General features: G+C 45.3%; 1 protein-coding gene across 2 annotated transcripts in view; it reads left to right on the top strand.

Annotated features, from left to right (window-relative positions):
• The window catches only part of MATN2 (matrilin 2), a 173,129-nt gene that overhangs the window by 1,751 nt on the left and 144,316 nt on the right, over positions 1 to 27,062 (top strand). For both annotated transcript variants that reach the window (XM_027561473.1, XM_027561472.1), the window contains exon 2: positions 14,064 to 14,237. In XM_027561473.1, coding sequence (XP_027417274.1) covers positions 14,090 to 14,237 — 148 coding nt within the window. In that variant the 5' untranslated portion in view covers positions 14,064 to 14,089. The remainder of the gene's footprint in view (positions 1 to 14,063; positions 14,238 to 27,062) is intronic.

Below are 27,062 nucleotides of genomic sequence, written 5' to 3'. Positions count from 1 at the left end.
CCTGGCTCTAGAATCCAGTGCCCCTGGAGGCACTGAGGCTGGAGCTCACTGACCAGAGGTGCAGAGCCCACCTCGGAGATCCCCTCAGATGGCTGCCATGCTCTGAGCTCCACCGTCACCACATATCTCTGTTCAACAAGAGGTAGTTGAAATGAGGCTGAAGACTTAAAGAAGAGGGAACCAAACATTGCTTCTTCTTCTTTTTAAAATTTATTTATTTGGGGCTGTGCTGGGTCTTTGTTGCTGTAAGGGCTTTTTTCTAGTTGGGGAGAGCAGGGCCTACTCTAGCTGTGGTGCACGAACTTCTCACTGTTGGCTTCTCTTGTTGTGGAGCGTGGACTCTAGGCATTCAGGCTTCAGTAGCTGCAGCTCCCTGGCTCTGGGGCTCAGGCTCAGTAGTTGTGGCCCATGGGCTTCCTTGCTCCATGACATGTGGGATCTTCCCAGATCAGGGATCGAACCCGTGCCTGTGCTGCCTGCATCGGCAGGCAGATTCATTACCACTGAGCCACCAGGGAAACCCCAAAGATTGCTTCTTGAAAGATAGAGAAGGAAGAAGAGGATCATTGAAGGTTCTAGAAAGAAATCCCCCATTTTTCCTAGAATCAGCTCTGGTGGGGGCCTAAGAGAAGGCAAGGAGTGAGGAGGGGCGGGAATGAAGGAGGGGCAGAGACAGGTGGTGAGGGAGCACCAGGAGGGTCAACGCTGGCCTGCAGGGGCTCTGGGCGTGAGGCTGGGTGGGCAGTGAGGGGGACACGCTGGGGCTCAGGGCTGAGCCGCTGTTTGAGAGCAGCCGAGGGCACAGGAGTCTCTGATGCTTTCGCTGGGACGGGACTAGCGGCCTCTGGTTTTTAGGTTTTTAGCATGTGCATTTGAGAGAGTCCTTTCCTAGGACTCCCTGTTTTTAGGGAAACTCTGGAGGACTCCTCTGTTTGTAACACGTGGGAATAAGTCAGGAGGGTCAGAAAAAGAGGGTGCGGAAGTGCCAATGAGAGAGTGGAGGCTATCTTCGCTGTTGCTAGTAAACAGGGCCAGGGAGGCCCTTCCAAAGGACCGGTTGCCACTTGGAGCTCCAGCCATGAGGTCATCTTTGAACCTGCCATGTGGCTCGGCAGACAGCCACTGCTGCCTTACCCGGCAGGACCCTGAAGGGGACTCGGAGAGAGAGAAGGGCAGGTCTGCGCTCCATCCCAGAGGTCTTGGTTGTTGGCGGTAATGATGCAGACAGTGATGAGAGGTTGTGGGGTGTGACCTTGATCTTGGCGCCTGAGAGACTGAGGTTCCAGTCTCAGACCTGCCACTCATTACTTGCAGGGATTGTGAAGAGTTACTGAGACTTCCTGCCTCAGTTTCCTCATCTGTAAATGGGAACAGGACTGTTGGGAGAATTAAATTAGTTAATGCAGATAAAAATGCTTAGTGTAATACCTAGCTCAGAGTCAGTGCTCAATATTAATTACCTATGATTATTGTTATCTGAGCCTCAGTTATGTCATCCATCAAATGGGATGATGCCATCTGTGTCATAGTGTTGTCATAACAGTTAAATGAGTTAATTAACTGTGAATTAATCTGCCAGTGGGTAGTATGTGATAATGCTCAGAGTGAACTGATTGAAAATAAGATTTATACCAAACTATCTGCATGGAAAAGCAGTGGTTGAGTAGGTGAACTAGCTAACATTTTTCAAAGGTTCGTTTAAGAGTCTTTTCAGAGAAAACTTTACCACTGGGGGCTGTGGCTCACTCCCCACTGGAATACCCCACTGCTATTTTAGGTTACTGTACCAGTTTCTTATTGCTGCTGTAACATATTACTACAAACTTAGTGCTTAAAGCAGCACAGATTTATTGTCCTTCAGTTCTGCAGGTCAGAAGTCTGAAATGGGTCTCACTGGGCTAACATCAAGGTGTCGGCAAGGCTGTGTTCCCTCTGGAGGCTCCGGGGGAAATCTGTTCTCTTGCCTTTTCTGGCTTCTGAAAGCTGCCTGTGTTTCTTGGCTCCTGGACTTTTGTTCCATCTTCGAAGCATAGCAGCTTCCAGTTCTCCCCTTCCTTCCCCCTTCTCCCCCCCTCCTCTCCATCCCCACTTCTCTCTCTTATAAAGACCCTTGTGCTTACTTGGGGCCGACTTGGATAATCCAGGCTACTTTCTCCATCTCGATATCCTTAGTTTAATCACATCTACAAAATCCCTTTTGCCACAAAAGGCAAAAACATATTCACAGATTCTGGGATGATTAGGTCATAGACATCTTTGGGGGCATTATTCTAATAAACAGTTACTATTAGAGAAAATGATGTCGATCAAAGGATTTTATCTCATTTCTGTTTAGGGCTCATCCCGGCACCTTCCCAGTTAGGTGAGTTTGTTTTCACTTGTCTAAAAGATGAGACGCTCAGGACCACCGGGGTCAAGGCTAAGGGTCAAATCTTTTGCGAGCCCTGGGTTTCTTCAAACGCAATTCTCAAGTTACTACTTTCAGTTTCTGCCTTTCTGTGACAAACCTTAACACCGGCCCCTCAGAATGGTCTCCTTTTCTCCATCAACAGTGTCTTCTGATTTTTCTAATCCCTCTCCTTCTCCATTTCAGTGAAACAGAAAGAATGCCCCCATTCCCCAAGATCTCCTCTGAGAATATCACCACCTTTCTGAGATTCCCTAGACAATGTCTGTATTAGTTTTCCATTGATGCTGTAGTAACTTTCCACAGACTCAGAGACATAAAACAAGTTTATGCAACCTGTATGTCCACTGACAGGTGAATGGATAAAGAAGATGTAGTATATCTAGCTGAATTACTCAGCTATAAAAAAGAATGAAATAATGCCAATTTCAGCATCATGGATGGACCTAGGGATTATCATACTAAGTGAAGTCAGACAGAGGACAAATATCATATGACATCACTTATATGTGGAATCTCAAAACATGATATGAATGATACAAAACAGAAATAGGTTCAGAGACAGGAAATAAACTTATGGTTACCAAAGGGGATAGTGGGTGAGTGGGAGAGGTAAATTAGGAATAACGCACACACTACTAAATATAAGCTAGGTGAATGCCAAGGATCTACTGTATAGCACAGGGATCAATACTCAATATTTCATAAGAACATATAATGGAAAAATCTGAAAGAGAATATGTATACATATGTATGTATGTGTGTGTAAATATACATGTATGTATAACTGAATCACTGCTATGCACTTGAAACTAACACAACATGGTAAACTAACTATATTTCAATTTTAAAAAGTCTCATCCTCTGTTTCTGGAAGTCACGAGTCTGAAATAGTTCTTACTGGGTGTTATCGTTCCTTCGGGAGGCTTTAGGGAAGAATGCATTTCCTTGCTTTTTCCAGCTTCTAGACTCCCTCCTCTTTGCTTGGCTTACTGCCTCTTGCCATCTGCAAAGCCAGCAGTGTCAGGCTGAGTACTCCTCATGCTGCTTCCCTCTTAGGTTTTTGAGGACCTTGACGACTGCATTGCGCTCACCTGGATAATTCAGGATACTTGCCCTGGTTTTTTTTTTTTTTTTTTTCTTCTATTTTAAAAATTGAGATATAGTTGATATACAGTAGCTCCCCATTTTTAAAGTCAGCTGATTAGGAACCGTAATTCCCCTTTGCTGTGTAATGTAACATATCCACAAATTCTGGGGATTAGGACATGGACATCTTTGGAGGGACATTATTTTGCACATCCCAGGGCTTAAGAAGGAGTTCCAGGTCAGGACCACCAGTACAGCTTTATTCTTATTAACATCCCTCCCAGTGTGTGCACAGTAGCCCATTCAAGAGAGAACACCCATTAAACTTCCTCCAAAATCTCTGCTGCAGCTCACATCTCTCCCTGGATGTCCATGGAGTGATCTGGGAGCAAGGGGGGCAGGAGTAGTACTGCACACATTTGTCAAGTAAACTTAGAATCAAAAGCACATAGAAAACGATGCCAAAAAACCATAAGGGAGCAGTTCAGTGGATCTTTTGAAAATGAACACTCTCATGTGACCACTTCTCAGATCGGTACCCCAGAAGCCCCCCCTTGTACCCCCGATTAATTATCACCTCCTCCAAAGGTAACTGCTATTCTAACTTAGCATTACCTGTTTTTTAAGTAAACATTTTACTGAAGCACGCATATAAGAAAGTGCACTAATCAGGGACATAGCTGGATTATTTTTCATTAATTGAGTAATCATTAATTTCATTAATGAGTCAGCACTGAGTAATCTGCAGAACATTTGTAGCACTCCACAATTGGCCCTCAGCTCCTCTCCTGTAAGGACACTTCTCAGAAGTTGTACACACAACGTTGACTTCTATCCCCCCGACCCATGTAGGGAAGAAGGGAAGGCTGAGCATTTGGTCTTAATTCCCACACATGTCAAGTGAATAAGGGAGATTCTGTTACTAAAGAAGGAGGGGAAATATTGGAGGACAACTAGCAATGTCTGGCAAGACCTTTGTAGTCTCTCCAGTGAGAGTAAGGGCCAGGTCTAAGGCTGTGACCTTGGTATGGATGGAAAGGGGAGAAGGCATGAGAGACATCACATGGTAGAATGTGGTGCTTGCTTGTCTGGAAGGGAGAAAAGATATGGTAAGAATGCCCTGTATACCAAAATATGAGGTGAGGATATTTTCCCCCAGAAAATGCTTCCTTGGAAAAGAGGAATTTGCTCTATATTTGAGTCCTTGCAGAGCTCTCAAAGTAGGGGGAGCTCTGTCAAATACATTGAACATATTTGGGATGGAACGTTGGCTTGAACTGTCCTCAATCAATGTACTAATTTTGGATAATGCACGTAGAAGTCAACTGACCAAAACAGTAAAAGAAAAATCAATTCAAATTTAGTCATTATTCTTCTGGACACAATTTCACAATTATAAGTGTTGGATGACACTGGATACAATACCTTAAGAGCAACGCAATGAATAGGTTGCAGAGACGGTGAATTTATGTTTCCAGGACATGAAAAAACCCAACTGTCCTCATGTTACGTAAGTGGGGACTGGTGGCCTGAGATAAACTTTCCAGTGACAACATCACATATGGATTCAGAAAGTACTGTATCTCACACAACTTAAACAGAAGTGAGGGTGGCAGAAGACTCGAAAAACATCTTTAGTTTGATGAAATACTGATGTTGGAAAGGCAAGCATTTGAAAACTGTTTTATGAAGTGAGGAAAAAACACTGTTTTATGAAAAACACTTTTTCTATGAAACATTTTTAATGAATACAGCATTATTGCTAAACGAATCTGTATTTTGCAATTTGAAATGTTTTGAATATGCATGTATGATGAAATGGATACTTTAATTATTACAACTAGATATTTGATATTTCATCGATACCATTTAACAATTATGTGCTCAACACGGACAAGAAATCTGGGGGAGAGTTTCCTCCCATCACAAGGCAGAGCCTTTGGGGTCACCCCCATCCTGGCAAACATCGTACATAGATGAAGACCTGCTTGGCCTTGTCAAAGGCCAATTTGATTCAACTAGGGCCAATTTGATTCAACATTTATTGATCTTTTGCTGATCAGTAAATGTGTTTATTCAGCATTTACCTATTTTCTAAAAGTTCATTTACAAAATTCAGCACCGGGGATACAGAGATGACAAGGTGTGGTTTCATGGAACCGCTCAGAGTCTAGTCAGGGAGGCAGATACGGAAGCAAGACAAAGAAACCCAGGGCCAGAGTGGACAGCCAACTCACTGCTAAGAGGGTGTAGGAACATCAATCCTCACTGGGAAAATCAGAGAACATTCTGGAGAGTGGCTGAACATCTGAGCTGAAACTTGAGGAATGAATGCGGTTTTGTTGCGTTTTTTTTTTTTTTAGCTGCACCGCATAACTTGTGGGATCTTAGTTCCCCTACCAGGGACCGAACCCAGGACCCTGGCAGGGGAAAGCATGGAGCCCTAAACACTGGGCTGCCAGGGAGGTCCTCCAAGGCAGTTCTGATGAATGTAGACTGGGCCAAGGGACCAGCCTGAGTGAAGGCACCCAGCTAGCACAAGAATCTGAGTTCCTCTGGCAGCGGTCAAGGGGCTGGGGTGCGTGTGGGGTTGGAGGGTGGCCGGTGGGCCTTAAGCGTGGACGATGGTAAGCAGGCCGCAGTTGGAAGCTGAGCAGGGAAGGGGCAGGACCCCAGGCGGTAAGAGCAGTTCCAAAGCTTCTGGAGGAGTCTGGGTGAGAAATCGAGAACCTCGAGCATTGCTGCAGTGGCAGGGCCTGCTGGGAGGTCTGGAGCGGGGAGCTGGCAGACGCGAGAAAGCGTCCACCCGTGGATGTGACAGAGGCTCGAGGAAGACACTGGAGCTGAGGCCAAGTCTCCTGTCACCCTTGACCGTGGAGTTACCCTTCCATGAAAGGACTCGAGTCTGTGCCTGGAAAGGCCGGGCTGGCAAGCAGGCCTAGACCATGGGGTGAAAATCACAGTCAACATCAGGTCAACATCTCAGCGTCGGGTACTGAGAGCGTCCTGAGCACCATGACCTTGAGTCCTTCCCAGCAGAAGCTGGGCTCCACTTGCTGGCCTTGCGGGAGCTGGGGGTTCTGGTCTAAGGTGGGGGCTGGCAGGAAGGCTTTTGGGGCCGTCCTGTGTGACAGATTTCTGGTGGACACAGCAGTTAGTGTGGACCCGAGGTGTGCCAGTGGAGCAGTGGCTTGCGAGGGACAAAACTATTGTATCTGATGTCTAAGAACTTTCGGCACAGAGAAGGGGACTCAAAATCTCTTTTTTTAGCAAGTAGGCTGGCTGCCTGAGAGATGGCGGGGGTAGAATCTGGGCTTTGTCACTTAACTAGCTCTGAGGCGCTGGGGGAACATCTTTCCATCTGTAGCTCTTGGTGTCCCACCCAAGGAATTGGGAACTAGTCCACCTCACAGAACGGTTGTGGGACCAGATGAGATAATATTACACAGAGTGGCCTGCTCACTGCCTGGCCCGCAGTAGGCGCTTGGAAAATACTAGAGCCTTAGCCCCTTTCTCATCCAGGGGCAGGGTTTACGGCCTGGGAGGGTGTCAGGCCCAGGCTTCCTCAGGAGAGCAGCGTCATCTCGGCCTGTGATCTGGTTTAGGCTGAGAAACATGGCTTCCAGGTCACGCCTCTCATTTTATAGCTGACTAGTTAAAGCCCAGAAAGTTAAATCACCTAACTGAGGTCACAAGGCGTGTTGAGACAGAGCCAGGCCTCTCCTCCCAAGGCCCCTGGCATGTAGTGTTGGCTCCCGTGAGATCCTAGGCGCCTGTCAATTGACTTGGAACAGTGATGCTTAGAAGTTATAGCTAAGACCGTCAGAACAATCTCCTCTCTCTCTCCTCCACCCTCTTGGTAAAGCTAAATGAAAAGACTCATTGTCTCATGGAGAGGAGAAAAATTGCTAGAACAAAAGTCAAAACTGTTGTTTTTTTTTTTTTTTTTTAATATTCTTTCCATGCCCCCAAATGCTTCATGGAATCTGTTCTGATTGAATTAACCTCTATTTCTCAGTACAACAATTCTTCTCATATGCCCATCTATGAAAAGAACTGTTTCTCAAACATCATTCCATTTTCTGGTGAGAATTGGCTCTGGCTTCTGTTCTTCAAATGCTAGCAGTTATAAATGCCACACTGAGACACAACGATTAATGCGGGCTACATGTCCTGACTTATTTTTTCTTGTTTCACTGCCATTGAATTGTTTAAAAAGGTCTATCTTGTCAGATATTAATACTGCCATACTGGTTTTATGTTGACTTGTATACAGTATCCTTTCCCCTATTTCTTTAGATTTTTTTTTTTTAAATAGCTGTTTTGAAGTTGAACTTAAACAATAAAATTCTCCACTTTGGGATCCTCCCTGGTGGTCCAGTGGTTAAGAATCTGCCTTGCCATGCAGGGGACACAGGTTCGATCCCTGGTCAGGGAACTAAGATCCCGTATGCCATGGGACAACTAACACCTGATGAAGCCAGAAATAAATATATTTTTTAAAAAGAAAAAAAAATCTTCAGTTTTAAGTGTATAATTTGATGGGCTCTGACAAATGTATAGAGCCATGTAGCATCTACCACAATCATGGTGAATACTTATGTCAGCCCCCAAATTTCCCTCCTGCTTCTGTGTCGTTGTTCAGTCACTCAGTTGTGTCCGACTCTTTGCAATCCCATGGACTGCAGCACACCAGGCCTCCCTGTCTATCACCAACTCCCGGAGTTTCCTCAAACTCATGTCCATTGAGTCAGTGATGCCATCCAGCCATCTTGTCCTCTGTCGTCTCCTTCTCCTCCTGCCTTCAGTCTTTCCAAGAATCAGGGTCTTTTCCAACGAGTCAGCTCTTCACATCAAGTGGCCAAAGTATTAGAGCTTCAGCTTCAGCATCAGTTCTTCTAATGAATATTCAGGATTGATCTCCTTTAGGATGGACTGGTTGGATCTCTTTGAAGTCCAAGGGACTCTCAAGAGTCTTCTCCAACACCACAGCTCAAAAGCATCAATGCTTCAGCACTCAGCCTTCTTTAAGGTCCAACTCTCACATTCATACATGACTACTGGAAGAACCATACCTTTGACTAGACAGACCTTGTTGGCAAGGTAATGTCTCATGCTTTTTAATATGCTGTCTAGGTTTGTCATAGCTTTTCTTCCAAGGAGCAAGCATCTTTTAATTTCATGGCTTCAGTTACTATCTGCAGTGATTTTGGAGCCCAAGAAAATAAAGTCTCTCACTGTTTCCATTGTTTCCCATCTATTTGCCATGAAGTGATGGGACCAGATGCTATGATCTTAATTTTTAAATGTTGTTTTAAGCCAGCTTTTTCGTTCTCCTCTTTCACCTTCATCAAGAAGCTCTTTAGTTCCTCTTCTCTTTCTGTCATAAGGGTGGTGTCATCTGCATATTTGAGGTTATTGATATTTCTCCTGGCACTCTTGATTCCAGTTTGTGCTTCATCCAGTCCTGCATTTTGCATGATGTACTCTTCATATCAGTTAAATAAGCAGGGTGACAATATACAGCCTTGATGTACTCCTTTCCCAATTTTGAACCAGTCCATTTTTCCATGTCTGGTTCTAACTGTTGCTACTTGACCTGCAAAATTTCTCAAGAAGCAGGTCAGGTGGTCTGATATTCCCATCTCTTTAAGAATTTTCCACGGTTTGCTGTGATCCACAGTCTCAAAGCCTTTAGTGTAGTCAATGAAGCAGAAGTAGATGTAGCTGACCCTCTTTTCCCATCCAATCCCGAGATCAAATCAGAACCACTGATCTCCTTTCTGTCGTGCAGTGTCGCCCTTTGTTGGATGTCACGTAAATGGAATTGTTCACTATGTGTTCTTTTTGTGTCTGGCTACTTTCACTCAGCCTAATTCGTTTGAGATTCACCCAGTGTATCATTCCATTAATTGGTATTAGTCCGTCTTATGGATGTACCACAATTTATTTATCTGTTCATTCATATATGGACGTTTGTGTTCCCAGTTTTCAGCTTTCACAAAGAAAGCGTCTATGAGCATCCGAGTATGTCTTTGTGTAGATGTGTTTTTATGTCTTTTGGGTAAATATGTAGCTTTCTGGTTGGCCCAGTTTGCCCAGGACTGAGTTTTCTGGGATGAAAGGCTTTCGGTGCTAAAACACAGGCAATTCAGGCAAACCAGGCCAGTTGGTCACCTCGTGTTGTCTCCTTTGGGAAATGTACCTTGAACTGTATGAGCAACTGCTATACTGTTTCTCTAAATGACTGTATCAATTTGCATCCTTACCAGCAACATATTAGAATTCCAGTTTTTTGCATTTTTGTCAATGCTTGGTTATATCAGTCTTTTAAGTTTTAGATATTCTGGTGAATTTGTCATGGAATGTCACTGTGATTTTTAGTTTTTTTGATGTTTATTTATTTTGGCTGCATGGAATGTTAGTTTTAGCTGGAGGGATCTTCGGTCTTCATTGTGGCACTCAGGATCTTTCATTGTGGAACTGGAGATCTGGTTTCCTGAGTGGAGACTGAACCCAGGCCCCCTGCACTGAGGGTGCAGAGTCTTAGCCACTGGATCACCAAGGAAGTCCCTGTCATTGTGATTATTACTTTGCATTTTTCTGATGACTGAGAATGTTGAACATTTTCTCATATGTTTATTTGTTATCTGAATGTCTTCTTTGGTGATGTGAGTGTTCAAATATTTTGCACGTTTTCAAGTGGGTCGTTTGTCTTTGTGTTGTTATAGGAATGTATGTGCAGAATATAAATGATATATAGACATACAGACATATAGGGATATATGTCTTGGAAATCTTTTCTATCAGACTGTGACTTGCTGTACCATTGCATTTTGAAAAAGGAATTTTTAAAATTTATTTTACGAAGCATAGTTGATTTACAACGGTGTGCTAATTTCTGCTGTACACAGTGACTCAGTTATACACGCATTCTTTTTCATATTTTTTCCATCACAGTTTATCACGGGACATTGACCGTAGTTCCCCATGCTGTACAGTGGGGCCTTGTTGCTTACCCGGTCTATACACAGAAGTTTGCATCTGCTGATCCTAAACTCGTCCACTCCTCTCCCTGTTGGCAACCACAAGTGTGTTCTCTCTTCTGTGGGTCTGTTTGTTTCGTAGATACGTTCCCTGTGTCATATCTTAAATTCCACATGTGAGTGGTATCATATGGTATTTGTCTTTCTCTTTCTGACTTCACCGTAGTATGATGACCTCTAGGTCCATCCGGGTTGCTGTAAGTGGCATTATTTCACTCTGTAGAAAGAAATTTTAAATACTTTAAGATACTAACTTGTATTTTTAAATTATGGATTTGTGTGTGTGTCATTGTTTTATTACAGTGTCGCAAGTCAGCATCAAAGTTAATATAAGGTCCATTAAATGGCTCAATATGACAAAATTAACAGTGTGCACTTCATATTAATTGGTTTGATTGCATAATGATAATAAAAAGTAGCTGTCACTTTTGGGACACTTACTATATTTTTTAAATTTATTTCCTTTTAATTGGAGGATAATTGCCTTGCAATATTGTGTTGCAAGGCAACACAATATATTATTCTGCCATGTATCAACATGAATCTGCCATAGGTCCCTGTCCTCTTGAACCTCCCTCCCACCTGCCACCACATTCTATGTGCTTTATATATTTGAGCTTATTTAATTCATACAACAACCAGATGTCTTTATTATCCCCAGTTTAAAGATGAGGAAACTGCAGCAGAGGGAGGTAAAGTAACTTGCTCAGGGTTAGACAACTAGAAATGTTTAGCTCTGTTTATTCTTTTTTTTTAAATGTTATTTATTATGGCGGCACCGGGTCTTCATTGCTGCTCGTGGGGTTTCTCTAGCTGGGGCGTGCTCTCTCCAGTTGCGCCCTTTGTTTTTGGCGCACGGCTTCTCCTTGCCCGGTGTGGTGGCTTCTTTGTTGCAGAGCACAGGCTCTAGGGCGCCTGGGCTTCAGTAGTTGCTCAGCTTTCAGGCTTAGTCGTCCCTTGGTAAGTGGAATCTTCCCACAGCACGGATCGAACCCGTCTCCTGAACTGGCAGGCAGACTCTTAACCACTGGACCACCAGGGAAGTCCAGACCTGTTTATTCTCAACTCCCTATCCCTCACATATCTCCAGACCCTTCTGGTTAGCAATGGTGACTCGAAAATGCAAACACCTCTTAAAATCCACAGTAAACCCAAGCCACGTGAAATGGTGTTTGTTTTTTGAAAATGATAATTATCCACCACAACGTGTTCTAAATGTTTGGATTTAATTGTAGATGTGTCGGGATGGACGTGGACCCTTGAGAGAGTGTTATATATATTTTGAAAGAAATAAACATGGACTTTGTGCATATGGGAAGAAGGAGACCATCGCTAAATTAATAAATCACATATAAATGACGTACTACACTTAGAATTGATAAAACCAAGGGAACTTGAAATAAACAGTAGGTTTAGGATCAGAGAAAGAGGGGAAATCTTTTAAGTTTTCTTCCTTTTCTAAAAAGGAACCTCACAGGTTAAGCTATGAAAAGGGACCAGTTAGTAAAGAGTTTTATTTTGTTATAAGGGGTGGGCAGTAGTTATCCATAAGGAAATAGCAATGCTCTGGAGCTTCACCCCTTTATCACCTGCATAACCTTAGGTAAATTATTTAACTTCTTTACTTACTGTAAGAATTAAACGGCTTAATACATTTAAAACACTTGGCTCAATGCCTGGCACATAGTAAGCACTGAATGAACATCTGCTATTTTTAATGGAACCTTAAGGCAGAGTGAGAAGTGAGCTAGTGCAACACAGCAAGTGTGAAAAACTGTGGTCTTTGAAGGTCGACAGGCCTAGGTTCATCTCCAGGTCAATTCCTGAAAGCAGCTTGCTGAACAAACAGTTCACGGAATTATTAAGGTGTTTTTTTCCCCCACGTTTTGGGAAGTGATCCCTGCCCTGGTCCTGTCCTGATCCCACCTCTGACGGTGAAACAGCTATGGCCTTTCATGAATTGACTTCTGGGGACTTGACTTGCAGCTAGCCAAGTTTTCTGTTAAATGGTAAATTAGCTGCTTACCCTGGGTTTGAATCCCTTCTTTGCTACTTATTTTAGCTGGGTGAGCTCAGTCAAGTTACTAAACTTCTCTGAGCCTCAGTTTTCTCATCTCTAAAAAGCAGAAACAGTAATTCTGATTGGGATGAGGATTAGATGAAATCAATTGGGTGGAATGGCCAAGCACAAGATGAGGACTTAGTAAAGAAACTTTACAGGCAGATGATCTTCCTTAAATGTTTTTCCTCCTTAAATATTCCCTCCTCCCCACTAATTTGTGTAAATTAATAAATGGCTTATGACATCCATCGTGATGACTGAAACTAGAAGAAAAACAATTTAAACCTAGTCCCAGGACACTGCCTTTTCCGTGAGGGTTTGCCAGGCAGAAGAGTCCGTATCATTCACCACCTGGCAAGTGCCTGTCTCATCCCACGTGAGGTACTGAGACTGGCCAGCCTGGGAAAGCCTGGATCTGATCACGTTACTTCCCTGCTCAGAATCTTTTCTCCAGAGCCTTCAACAGCGGCTACTCTGCAGGACCAGCACAGAAAACGGTTCAAGTCTGGTCAAGAGTGTGTTACTCCAATTGAAACTCCCTCGCCTCTGTGGATATCTGAAACTCAACGCAGGGCTAAAATTCTTTCTGCATCTGAGAGCTTCTTGCTCAACATTGCAATAGATCCTGTTCTTCTCTGGTCTCCTAACACTTTTGCTTGCACGCTTGCCCCTACCTCCTCATGTGTGCCAGACACTATCCTGAATACATCAGTTACATGGATTAAGTCACTCAATTAACTAATATTATCCCATATTCCCACATGGCATGGGGAGGTTAAGTAGCTTGCCCAAGGTCACACACAGTTAGCAAGCGTCAGAGCCAGAATCCAGAGCCCGGCAGTCTGGTGCCAGAGTTCAAGCCTTTAACCACTGAACCACGCTCCCTCTTAATAGATGCATGTGGGAGGCAGGGAGGCTGGGAGGCTAAGTCATGTTAACTTATTGCAACTGTATGTGAATTCCTTGGGAAACATACAGATTAATTCCTGCCATCCACCATTATTAGACTAAGAAAATATTGTTACTTGGACTCCTCGGGTGGAGTTTTCCCTTTTTCAAATCCAGGATATAGAATGTGACTACGAATAACTGAAAATAAACTTGATTGAAAAGATACTTCAGGGTAGATTCCCCCCCCACCCCCAAGTTTTCCATTCAGTCTTATGGTGACCAAAGTGGCGAAAAATTCCAACTATGCACGCCCTGCTCAGACCATTCAAGAACCTACCAGTGGGGTCTGAGGGTCACACACACAAATGGCATTTTAAGTACCAGCGGCACGTCTGATTGGGGAAAGGCGGGGTGGGGGGGAGAGGGGGGGTGGGGGGGGGTGGGGGGGAGAGGGGGGGTGGGGGGGAGAGGGGGGGTGGGGGGGAGAGGGCGGGGGTCTACGGCTTGTCGGGTTCAGGGAGACCCGGAAACCTCACCCAGCCCTCTTCTCCCGTTGTGTTTGTCACAGCCTAGCCCCTCTTCCTCTTCTTGAAGATGGAGAAGATGCTGGTGGGCTGCTTTCTGCTGCTCTTCGGACCGACCCTCCTCCTCCTCCCCGCTGAGGCCAGGGAGCGGCGGCCTCCTCCCAGGTCCACCTCCAGAGGGAGACACGCTCGGACCCACCCTCAGACGGCCCTCCTGGGTGAGTGACGGGTGGGCGGGGCTCCGCCCCAGAAACAGGCCGAGGTGGTCGAGGGCGGGCCTCCAATGGGGGCGGGGGCCCGCCCCGGGTGCCCACCCCGGGTGCCCACTTTGGGTGTGCTGGGGGAGAGGGCATCTCGTTGGCAAGGAGTCATCCTGCGTTGAGGATGTGGTTGTACATTGGTTTTCAAGTGAAATGAAAACCTCTTTCATTGCAAAACTTTCCGTTTAATCTGAAGCTCCTGACTTTTCTCCAATAAGCAAGGGAAAGGGTTTTCATCTGAAAAGGTCCTGGTTGGACTTACCCGGACAAGGGTGTTGTAAAAATGTTTTCTTGGGTCTGTCTGCTGATCTGTATTGATGATGCTTCCCTACCTGGCACCTTGGGAAGAAGAGCAGGTTTGTGGAAGGTGGACACTGACACGAAAGAGAGATGGAATCAGGAGATTAGAAATAGAAGATGTCAGAGGTCTGTGTTTCTCTCCCAGTCAACGTGTCTCCTTCAGGCGAATTTTTTTCTTTCTCCCAGAGAAAGCAAAGGTCCTGAAAACACATAAGATATAGAGGAATGGGCCTGGTTCTGAACAGGGGCTCTGGAAGGCGAGGATTCAGGGGTAACAGGAAGGCTGGCCAGTGGCAAGACGGTGGTTTTGGCATAGACCTGGCTTCGTAGGACTTCCCTGGTGGCTCAGTCGGTAAAGCGTCTGCCTACAATGCGGGAGACTTGGGTTCAATCCCTGGGTCGGGAAGATCTTCTGGAGAAGGAAATGGAAACCCACTCCAGTATTCTTGCCTGGAAAATCCCATGGATGGAGGAGCCTGGTAGGCTACAGTCCATGGGGTCGCAAAGAGTCGGACATGGCTGAGCGAATTCACTCACTCACTCACTGGCTTCATAGACCTGGCCCTGGTGCTGACCAAGTGGGTACACTTAGGCCACGTAACCTCTCTGAGGTTCAGTCTCCTCATCCATAAAATGGGAATGCTAACACTGATCTTTGTGAGAAGAAGGCATGGTAACGAATATATGTGAATTATAGGTATGCAATGAATGAAAGCTTTCCCAGAACCATCATTCCATGAAGTTGTTCTCCATAACTGTGGGCTTTTTTTGTTTTTTGGTTTTTTGTTACATGGCATGCAGGATCTTAGTTCCAATCAGAGGTCAAATCTGTGCCTATGTAGTGAAATAAGAAGTCGTAACCACTGGACCTCCAGAGAAGTCCCTCCAGAACTGTGTTTCATGTTTGTATCTTGTTGGCCAGCCCTTAAAATCTGACCCCCTCCGACGGCCACTGAGAGAACTGCTATGTGTCTGGTTGCCTCAGCATCTGAAATGACAAGAGACCAGAGGAACCAGAAGCTCTGTTCTGAGAGGTCAGAATCTTTATGGTGCTATAAGCAATGACCCCAAGGATGCTGGGCCCTCCATGTCTTTAGTTTCCTGAGAATCTGTTTCCATAGTGACATAAACATATGATTTCTGCAAATGTGGAAAGGACTGGGGGATGTTTAGTACACTGATTAAAGGGCTTTTTAAAAATGTTTCAAGATGATAAACATATATTATCATATGATAAATATCTATCTATCATTTATCTATCTATAAAAAGAGGTGACATAGGTGTGTGAGTGTGTGAGAGGGAGAGAGAGCTCGAAATGCCTGATTCCTAGATCAGCAGCAGTGATTATACAGTTGGGTTTCTGATGGGGCTGTTTTTGGAATGAACCACCCCACACTTAGCCAGAAGAGCATACAGGCACCTCTTGGTATTTGCTATCCCTGTGCCTACTCCCTGCCCCTCTCTCTTCCCCCCACACATACTTTCTGATACACTCACATGCACATAGACACACACGCTCACACACTCTCACCTCCCCCCACACACGGACACTGGGCCTCCCTAGTGGTCAGCATTCACAGCTCTCTCGGGCTCTGAAATAGAAACCTCCTGGTCTTCGCACGTAAGAGATCCTGTTTTGCTAAGGGCATCAACCCCGAGTCTAGCATCCTCCCCCTCCGCTTTTCTGATTTTGCAGGAGAATGTGTCAGGGACAAAGAGGGGGTAGGATATGGCACCCCTCTGCCCCCCAAGGAATGGCGTGGCCACTCCCTGATGTGCGGGAGGGCAGCTTGACTTGGGAACGTGGGGAGTGAGTGCGAAACATGAAACTGAAGGCAAACACCACCGTTCTGGCCTGGATTCTCTGGTGCCATCTGCTTTCAGTCTACCTTTGACAGCGAACAAAGATGGAGAAGCTGTGCTCCTTGTAGTCTTTGCCCTGACCGCTTTTTTGATGGCTGGATGTGTGATATCCACTGCATGGTATATTTCACCAATTACTTGCTTGCATGACTGTCTCTGAATGTTTAACAGAGTAGAAGCAGACTTGTTTCTTAGGCTAATTTTTCATTTGAATTTTCTGATTTTTTAAAAAATTTGTATTTATGTCTAAATTCAAGTGAGAGGCTGGGTAACAATTCGAGCCTATTGAAAAAATAATGCAGATATTTTTCTACCTTCCTATAGATGTTTGCATGTCACTCAGGTGGTAGTCCATGACGTGTGGTCCAGGAGGGCTTACCTTCTACTGCATTCACGTATCTGGAATTTCTGCTCTGTGCCAGACATGAGGGAGTTAAAGTACAACCAAGAAGTACACGTGCAGTGGGGAAGACAGAGGTGTGAAAAGGTCATTAACTTGGTGGAATCTGTGTGCAACAGTAGCGGCGTAGCTAAGTTACAGCTCTACTCTGCCTGCTGTTGGCTCAGCTTAAGAAAGTGGTTCTCAAACTTTTGGGTCTCAGGACGTTTGTACACTCAAAAATTATTGAGGATCCCAAAGAGCTTTTGTTTTTGTGGGTTAAGTCTACTGAGGTTTACTGGATCAGAAATTGAAATGGAGGGACTTCCTTGGTGGTTCAATGGTTAAGAATCCACCTGCTGGGCTTCCCTGGTGGCTCAGCAGTAAAGAATATGCCTGCCAATGCCTCAAGGCAGGAGACTCGGGTTCAATCCCTGGGTCAGAAAGATCCCCTGGAGAAGGAAATGGCAACCCACTCCAGTATTCTTGCCTGGAGAATTCCATGGAGAGAGGAGCCTGGTGGGCTACAGTCCATGAGGTCTCTCAAAAGAGTCAGACACAACTTAGAGAGTGGCGTGGACGCATGGGTGAGTACTCAGTTGTGTCCAACTCTTTGCAACAACAACAAAAAAGAATCCACCTGCCAATGCAGGGGATAGAGGTTCAATCCCTGGTCTCAGAAGATTCCACATGTCACGGAGCAACATGCGCCATAACTCCTGAGCCCGAACTCCAGAGCCCGGTAGTCACAACCAGTGAGCCAACACACTGCAAGAAGAGAAGCCACCACAGTGAGAAGCCCGTGCACTGCAGTGAAGACCCAGTGCAGCCAAAATAATAGATACAATTTAAAAGAGAAATTGAGAAGGAAAGCTGTAAAAATATTAATTAATTTTAAAATAACAGTAATAAACACACAGGGTTTCCCTGGTGGCTCAGCTGGTAAAGAATCTGCCTACAATGCGGCAGACCTGGGTTCAATCCCTGGGCTGGGAAGATCCCTTGGAGAAAGGAAAGGCTACCCATTCCAGTATTCTGGCCTGGAGAATTCCATGGACTATATATAGTCCATAGTCTATGGAGTCACAAAGAATCAGACATGACTGAGCGACTTTCACTTCACTTCAATAAACACAAAACCTGATGCATAATGCAAATAAAAATATTTGTATAATAATGTTTTCAAAATAAAACTATTATGAGAAGAATGGAGGATTTTACATTTTTGCAACTCTGCTTAATGTCTAGCTTAATTAAAGACACCTGGATTCTCATTTCTCATCCATTCAGTCTGTCATGAAATACTGTTTGGGTTGTGTTACTTGAAGAAAATATGGCCTCACACAGATATGTAGTCAGAAAAAGGAACTTAATTGTAGTAGCCATTTAAATGAGTATGGATACATCATGAGAAATGCTGGACTGGAAGAAACACAAACTGGAATCAAGATTGCCGGGAGAAATATCAATAACCTCAGATATGCAGATGACACCACCCTTATGGCAGAAAGTGAAGAGGAACTAAAAAGCCTCTTGATGAAGGTGAAAGTGGAGAGTGAAAAAGTTGGCTTAAAGCTCAACATTCAGAAAACGAAGATCATGGCATCTGGTCCCATCACTTCATGGGAAATAGATGGGGAAACAGTGGAAACAGTGTCAGACTTTATTTTTCTGGGCTCCAAAATCACTGCAGATGGTGACTGCAGCCATGAAATTAAAAGACGCTTACTCCTTGGAAGGAAAGTTATGACCAACCTAGATAGCATATTCAAAAGCAGAGACATTACTTTGCCAACAAAGGTTCATCTAGTCAAGGCTATGGTTTTTCCTGTGGTCATGTATGAATGTGAGAGTTGGACTGTGAAGAAGGCTGAGCGCCGAAGAATCGATGCTTCTGAACTGTGGTGTTGGAGAAGACTCTTGAGAGTCCCTTGGACTGCAGGGAGATCCAACCAGTCCATTCTAAAGGAGATCAGCCCTGGGATTTCTTTGGAAGGAATGATGCTAAAGCTGAAACTCCAGTACTTTGGCCACCTCATGCGAAGAGTTGACTCATTGGAAAAGACTCTGATGCTGGGAGGGATTGGGGGCAAGAGGAGAAGGGGACGACAGAGGATGAGATGGTTGGATGGCATCACTGACTCGATGGACATGAGTCTGGGTGAACTCCAGGAGTTGGTGATAGACAGGGAGGCCTGGCGTGCTGCGATTCATGGGATCGCAAAGAGTCGGACACGACTGAGCGACTGATCTGATCTGATCTGATTCTTCTTTGACATGACACCAAAACTTGACAAATGATAGTTTCTTCAAGGTTAATAGTAGTGTGGACTCTAAAACCACCTCAGCATACATTTTGAACTATATACACACGTAGTGAAGTGAAGTTGGTCAGTCGTGTCCGACTCTTTGTGACCCCATGGACTGTAACCTACCAGGCTCCTCCTTCCATGGGATTTTCCAAGCAAGAATACTGGAGCGGGTTGCCATTTTCTTAAGAGAGAGTATAACAGGCAAACATTAGTGTTGTTACAAAAATAGCTTTGATTTCATGGACCCTCTGGTGGGGGTCTCCAAACCACATGTTGAAAGTGGCTGGTTTAGGGGAGCATTCCCAGGGAAAGTTGGGGCCGCGTGAAGCTGGGAGATGAGCTGCCAGGAAAGGAATGAAGATGGAGCATGGAGGTGGGGTCTGGTGAGGCCATCAGGACCGCCATGTCTGTAAGGCAAGGGGTCTGGGCTGGAGCCAAGCCCAGAGGAGGTAGGAACCAGGTAACTTAGGACCTTGGGGGCACCAACAAAAAGTCTGGGCTTTGTGCTGCAGAGGTGGGAGCCCTGGAAGACTTGAAACTGGCAACAGTGGTGATCACTGCTGATTCCTGATACCCACTGTGCCATCTGGACAGCCTAAGCAGGGCGTGCTGTGTGTGTGTGTGTGTGTGTGTGTCTGGCTCTTTGCAACCCTATGGATTGTAGCCCACCAGGCTCCTCTCTACATGGAATTCTGCAGGCAAAAATACTGGAGTGGGTTGCCATTCCCTTCTCTAGGGGATCTTCCCAACCCAGGGATCAAACCTGGGTCTCCCACATTGCAGACAGACTCTTTACTACCTGAGCCACCAGGGAAACCCAGGGTGGGCTAAATGCAAAGCTAAGCTCATGGAAGCTGTTAGATTCTGCCCTCTGTACCTCTCCTGCCTCAGTGGCACCTGTCCCCTCCCAGACTCCCTCCTAAGTCCCTTCAGAGCGGTGCTAGCTGGAAGTAATGTTGCTCCCCTCTCCTAATTACCGCCTGCTCTGCGTCTGCACACTTTTCTCTTTATTGTATCACAGTCATGTAGGGATGGAGCTGTCACCAAGGCCACCAGTGGGGGCATATCAGCCTTTTTGGAAACCTTTACCCTCCTTGCCTGAAGCCCCACTGTATCGGCAATGCCCCTCACCTTGGAATGACCGTACATGCAAACTGCCTGTGCGCTTCTACCTGCTGGCTCCCCTGTTTTGTTTGTCTTTTACGAGGTCCTGTTGACATGTGCTGTCTTTTCTAAATTTACCAAGCTCGCTCATTTTATTTCTACTAACTAACCTTGAAAGCTTTTCCTTTCCCTGCAATAGACTCCCCTTTCAGATCAGTGGCACCCGCAAAGAATTCGTGTTTGTGATTTAAAAGAGCACTTTGTGACAACAGAACAGTAGGTCTGAGAAGTGGGAGGTGGTGCCCCAAAGTCTGTTGGAGAGGGGATGGTGGGAGCTGACTTCCCATCCCCTCAACTCTGCTAGGAAAAATTCTAGAGGTGTTCAGGGGGTAAAGGTCAGGGAACTTAGTAACATTTCTTTCAAACAGTTACTGCTAAGTCACTCAGTTGTGTCCGACTCTGTGCGACCCCATAGACGGCAGCCCACTAGGCTCCTCTGTCCCTGGGATTCTCCAGGCAAGAACACTGGAGTGGGTTGCCATTTCCTTCTCCAATGCATGAAAGTGAACAGTGAAAGTGAAGTCGCTCAGTCGTGTCCGACCCTCAGCGACCCCATGGACTGCAGCCTACCAGGCTCCTCCGTCCATGGGATTTTCCAGGCAAGAGGACTGGAGTGGGGATTTTGGAGACGGACATTGCCTTCTCCAGCATAGTACATTACTAGGCATTTATTTCCAATTTTGCATACGTCTCTAATTAAACCTGATCTCAGAACATCAGAAAAAAATGAAATGTTTCGAACAAGGAGCTGAAGCCTAAATTAGCAATGTGACTGAAGGAATTGGCTGGCCTAGGGAATTAAGTGTAAGAATGCCCTAGTCTGTTGCCAATGGAGATTCTTGCCTAGGTTGGTAATTATTAACATTTTCAAGCATTGGCTGCCAGTAAATGAATTTCCACATCCTGAAACAATCCCCTTAATTGACATTTGTTGGCACCCTCAGTGAGGGAAGAAAAGCAGATGCCAGAAGGCATCTGAACTTTTGGCTTCTGGAAGGACAGACCCATTGAGGCCACTGGTCTTAACATGCCCTGCAGCCACTCTGTCACGGATACAACTTTTGTCTCCTTCCTTGAGCTTTCTGGGGCTTTGTTCACCCTCTTCTACCTGGAGTATCTTTCCTTTGTTGTTGTTGTTCAGTCACTCAGTCTTGTCTGACTCTTTGCGACCCCACGGACTGCAGCACGCCAGGCTTCCCTGTCCTTCACCATCTCCCGGAGTTTGCTCAAACTCATGTCCATTGAGTCGGTGATGCCATCCAACCATCTCATCCTCTGTCGTCCCCTTCTCCTCCTGCCTTCAATCTTTCCCAGCATCAGGGCCTTTTCTAATGAGTCGGCTCTTTTCTTTGGGTAAGGCTTATTATCAGCCTTGGAGAAGGAAATGGCAACCTACTCCAGTACTCTTTCCTGGAAAATCCTGTGGACAGAGGAGCCTGGTAGGCCAGAGGCCATGGGGTCACAAAGAGTCGGACACAAATGAGCGACTTCACTTCATTCTCACTATTGTCAGCCAAGGGCAGGCTAAATGCCACCTCCTCCCCCTGCCAGCCAGGCGGGACCCTTCCATCCCAGGGTGGAGCACAAGCACTCAGATCCTAGGCCAAGGTGTCAGCTCACTTTGCTTTATATTCTGAGGGGTAATAATGGCACCTGCCAAGGATTCCTATTCTGGTTATTTTTGTACTTGCCTTATTTTTACCATCAGATTGTAAACCATTGAAGAGAGGGACTGTTTTTCGTGTCTCATGACACCTCTGGAGGTACGATCACTTACTGAGACCTTGCTGTGGGTAGGGACAGGCCCACTCACTGCATCTATGTAAAAAAGACAAAACACTGCAAAGTGGTTATAGGTTTATCTCATTTTCAGACGAGGAAGCCCAGGAGAAGAGAAGTAAAGCGATTTGGTAAATTTGTTAAGGCTTCTGAAGGTTAAAGTTGCTCAGTCATGTCCGACTCTTTGCGACCCCGTAGACTGTAGCCCGCCAGGCTCTCTGTCCATGGGATTCTTCAGGCCAGAATACTGGAGTGGGTAGCCGTTTCCTTCTCCAGGGGATCTTCCTAACCCAGGGATGGAACCCAGGTCTCCTGCATTGCAGGTGGATTCTTTACCAGCTGAGCCACCAGGGAAGCCCAAGATACCACAGTGGGTAGCCAGTCCCTTCTCCGGCATATCTTCCCTACTGAGGAATCGAACCGGGTCTCCTGCATTGGCAGGTGGATTCTTTACCAGCTGAGCTACAGACTTCTGAAAACCCAGAATGAAAAGTTTTCCCTTCCAACCCTCCCCCACTCTGAGAGAGGATGCGTGGCTAAGGAGTTGTGTGTTTGAGCAAAGAAATACTCGAGCTTGCTTGCTCCCTGACCAGGAGTTTTGAGCAGACCATGATATGCCCATCAGTCTTTGGAGGTGTTGCTGCTATTGCAGGTCACACCGGGGTCGCTGACCTCAAGCCCCCTCTTTGGTCCTGCCCAAGTGGAAGTTCCGGGAGTGTTGGGCTGCGGAGAGGATGAGGCATACAGATGGTGGATTTCATCCTCCTGTCCACGGTTGCAGTCTCTTAGCATGTGACTCTGGGAAAGCTGCTTTTTCTTGTCCAGTGTATTCACCTATAAAGGGAGGTGGCTGGAGTCAGGGATCTTTCATGTCTCATCTGGGGCGTGATGACATCACCTATTCCTGCCTTCCCGTTGTCCCTTCTCTGGCTCCTGGTAGTGAACCTCCTCTTGCTGCCATCCCCGATGTGATCTTTGGCTTTCTTTCCTTCTCTCCGGATGAGAGGGAGAAGTTTTAAGATAGAAGGGATGGGGCAGTAGAATCAGGCAGGGGGTTTGTAGCGGGTAGGATCCGGGGAAACTGAACATTGGTCCTCATGCCTAATGGTCTCTCTCAGAAGCTCTGAACGACTCATTACACAGAGACGGCTGGTTCCCAGGACCAGAGTGTTTGATTCAGCAGGCCTGGGTTGGGGATTGAGAAGTTGCCATTTCTGGAGACCTCAGTTTGAGAATCTTTGCAGAGGAGAAATCTAGGAGTTGGGGTGGGGATGGGCAGGAGGAACGGATCTTAGTAAGAGATGCTAAGCATGAACCAGAGAGACAGTGCAGGATGAATAACATTTGCTGAGAAAATTGCAGCTGCAGAGTATAAGTGAACTGTCAGCTGGGTCGACTCTTTCTGCGGCTTTGAAGAGGACGCTAGTATTTTCCTACCCAGGGGGAGTTAGCAAAGGGGGGGAGCCTCAAGCCTGTTACAGCACAGTGATCAGCACACATCTAAAGAAGCCAGTGGCCGGCGTGTATCTTTATCATCAGAAATGGTTATAAAAATGAAGGTTGATGCATAGAGCTGATCGAATTGTTTTTAAGTATAGCAAAGGCTTAAAAAAAAATAAACCCTTTGAAGTGAGATCACACCCCCTTTATCAGTCTCCCTCTGTACATCCTCTCTGACATAGTCAGGGCCCAATTACGGACCCGATGGAGGGACTGTCATGGCGGCTGCTCAGTCCGGGTGCAGAAAGTACATCTCGTCTCCTCGCTCTCTGCCTGCTTTATGTATAAAGCAATATCTCTGTTATCATTCAGTTTTTATAAACTATATGAAGTGAATTCTTCATTCCTATCTTGTGATTAATACTGAGAAGCTCCAAAAACGATAGTATCTGACTTAGCCAATTCCTATCATTCCTAGCCAATGAATACATAACTTGACTTTCTTTTTTCTACAGTCTCTCACCTTCTCTTCTCTAGTAAACTCTGTCCGCTTCCTTTTCTGTAACTTTCTTTTATCTCTTCTTCTCCACTTCCATCCCTCTCTCGTTTCCTTCTTCAGTTCCAGGATGTCTGATCCTCAGCTTGCCCGCGTGTTTGGCACCTGCAGTGTGTATGTGTGGGTGTGTTTTCAGTGGGTGACATAGCTACTTTTTATTTTCTCCTCTTTGATGGCTGTTGCTCTTGGGGGGCAGAGCATACCGCCTTACCCTTCCAGAGCCAATCATGTCCCAGGTTTCCCTACCAGATGATAATAATAACAACATTAATGATGGCTGCCCCTTTTGAGAGAGCATCTACTATGTGCTAGGCAGTTCACCCTTCCTTCTACGTGGTATTAATATTATTATCCCCATTTTACAGAGGAAGAAACTGAGGCTTAGAGAGGTTAAATGTTTTGCTCAAGATCGTGCAACCACTGAGCAGCAGAGGTGGGGTTGGAGAAGCCAACGTAACCTTTCCTTTGGCTCAGATTCTTTTCTGCAACCCTTCTCCTCTGTTCCAGCCAACCAAATTGGACTCATCTTTCGAGTGTCCATGGAAGTGGCCCTAATTTCTCAGTTGGGATTTATTAATAGTGCCCCAACAACACACCCCCGCAGCAGGCTGTGTGCCCCAGCTTGTCCGCCTGGACAGTGACTGCCAGCATCGTTGTCTGCACTGTATCAGCGATGCTAATAACACTCGAGGTACACAACAGACACTCAGTGAATGCCAAGAGAAGGAGCAAATGAACCAGTGAGCAAAGAGGAAAAGTCTCCAGAGAGGAGCCACTGGACTGGGGAATGTTCCTGAAGCCAAGGCATGAAAAAAGTTGAAAGATCTGAGGATGTTTAGTTTGAAAAAAAAAAATAGAAGATGAAGGGCTCTGAAGGCTGTGTTATGGCAGAGTTTAGACTTGTTATTAAGACCATAAGAACTTAAAGAGGAAATAAAGACCCAATTACCTGAGTTTTTAAGGAAACAGATTTTTTTTTCCATGTGAAACTTTGTCACCACCAGATTAGCACAGGGAATGAATTGCCTCCTCAGGCTTCAGGGATATCAAAGGCCTTGTGTGCAGGGGGTTAAATAAACATCTCATCTGTAAACCGACACATTCCAGGATTCTAGGGAGGTGCCTGCAGAATTAAGAAATGAACCCAAAGATAAGGACTTTCTCCTCTATTAAAAAAAAAAAAAAAAGCTAAATATTTGCTTTCCAAGAAAAATCTGCCTTAGGAACCTTTGAAATAATGTTTTTTAAGCAAGGGAGAAACTAGGACTTCTTTGGTGACTGGCAACATATAATTTGTCGAATTCCTGGGTTTCTCTTCTGGCAATGTTAAGTGAATGAATGAAAGAATGATTACAGGTAAATTGCCTTAGCTTTTTGGGTTAATTCAGTGTAGAGCTTGCAGTCAACAAAAATCACTAAGCCTTTATTACAGGTGCTTAGTATCACATAGCAGACTTTTTTTTTTTAGCTTAAGTGGAATACTTTAAAATTTTTTATATTAAATTTTACCTTCTTTGTTTAGGTTCATCATTCTCAATGAATACGCTTTTCCTCCTTAGCAAATTTGAATCATTTCCAAATTTGATGAAATATTTTCTGTATCTTTTTCCAAGTCCCTACTGAAAATATGAAAAGATATTGATGTTTTATATTCTTTTGAAATTATTATAAAGAATGATCAATGATCATCTTAAAAAATTGATGTCTAAATATTTAATGACTCTTAGATACTGAAAATACAAGAAGAGCTAGTTCCAAAATTGCCTGAATAAGCAACCCATAAACGTTTCATGTATTCTTGAGAGGAAATATTATAGAGACTTGAGTTGTATATTAGTTTCTAGGGCTGCCATAACAATGTGACACAGACTTGAACGACAGAAATTTATTTTCTCGTGACTCCGGAGGCTAGAAGTCCCAGATCAAGGATTGGATTCTTGGTGATGTTACCGAATGCAAATTCATGTGCCTGAGGCACTGTGAGGCCCCAAACCCAAAACCGTTGGAGTTTGAAGCTGAGGAAGGTTTATCGCAAGACTGAACAAGGAGACCAGGTAGCTCATGCCCAAGAAACACCTGAACTCCCTGAAGGGTTTCAGCAAAGTGCTTTTAAAGGCCAGGTGACGAAGGGCATCCCAGGGTCTGAGATCAGCTCATGCATAATTCTCTTATTGGTTGATGGTGAAGTAGCAGCATGGTTAACAGTATCAATCCTTAGGTGTCAGGAGGTCTGGGGGCTGCTTGCTCATGATCATCAGGTAGTTAATTTCTTCCATTTGGTGGTTTTTAGCATCTGAAAAACTCAGGAAATATGCACGAGATCCTATTCTCTGAGTACCTCAGAGAGGAGCTGGGGGATACGGGGGAAGGGTCTGTCTCTGTGGAATCCTGCTCAGTTAAGTGAGGCCTCTCCTCTGGGTTTGCAGATGACTGCCAGCTTCCTGTGAACTCACGTGGGCTTCCCTCTGTCCGCGTCTGCATCCACATTGCCTCTTCTTATAAGGACACCATTCACGTTGGATTAGAGTGCGCCCTAACCTTTGTCACCTCTTGAAAGACCTCATCTCCAGATACAGTCATATTTGGAGATACTAGACTTCAACTTACGAATTTCCCAGTTTGTGGAAGACAGTATGTCTTCTCTGACATGTTCCTAAGTAGCCTCTTTTCCCTTTCTGATTCGCCTCACCTTCCCGTTTCAGGGTGATATAACTGTTCCTGACATGTTGAAAGACTCCATCGATGTGGTACTTATTAGTTTACCATCGTGCGTTCCTGAGTCTTGAAAGCAGGTCGGACAAGCCCGATGGGTTGGGCAGCCAACATCTTCGGGCTGCAGATAGGAAACCAGTGCCATCTGGCCAGGATGTGAAACCAGGTCCAAGTAAGATCTTTCAAAAGCCAGGAATTAAAACCACTAACTCAGAAAAGCTTCCTTTCAGTATATCCAGAGAAGGGTGATTTATAGGGAAGGATGAAAGGAGGGTAG

This window comes from Bos indicus x Bos taurus, chromosome 14 (genome assembly GCF_003369695.1).
Source record: "Bos indicus x Bos taurus breed Angus x Brahman F1 hybrid chromosome 14, Bos_hybrid_MaternalHap_v2.0, whole genome shotgun sequence".
Classification (NCBI taxonomy): domain Eukaryota; kingdom Metazoa; phylum Chordata; class Mammalia; order Artiodactyla; family Bovidae; genus Bos; species Bos indicus x Bos taurus.
This window is presented reverse-complemented; position numbering and strand designations above follow the sequence as displayed.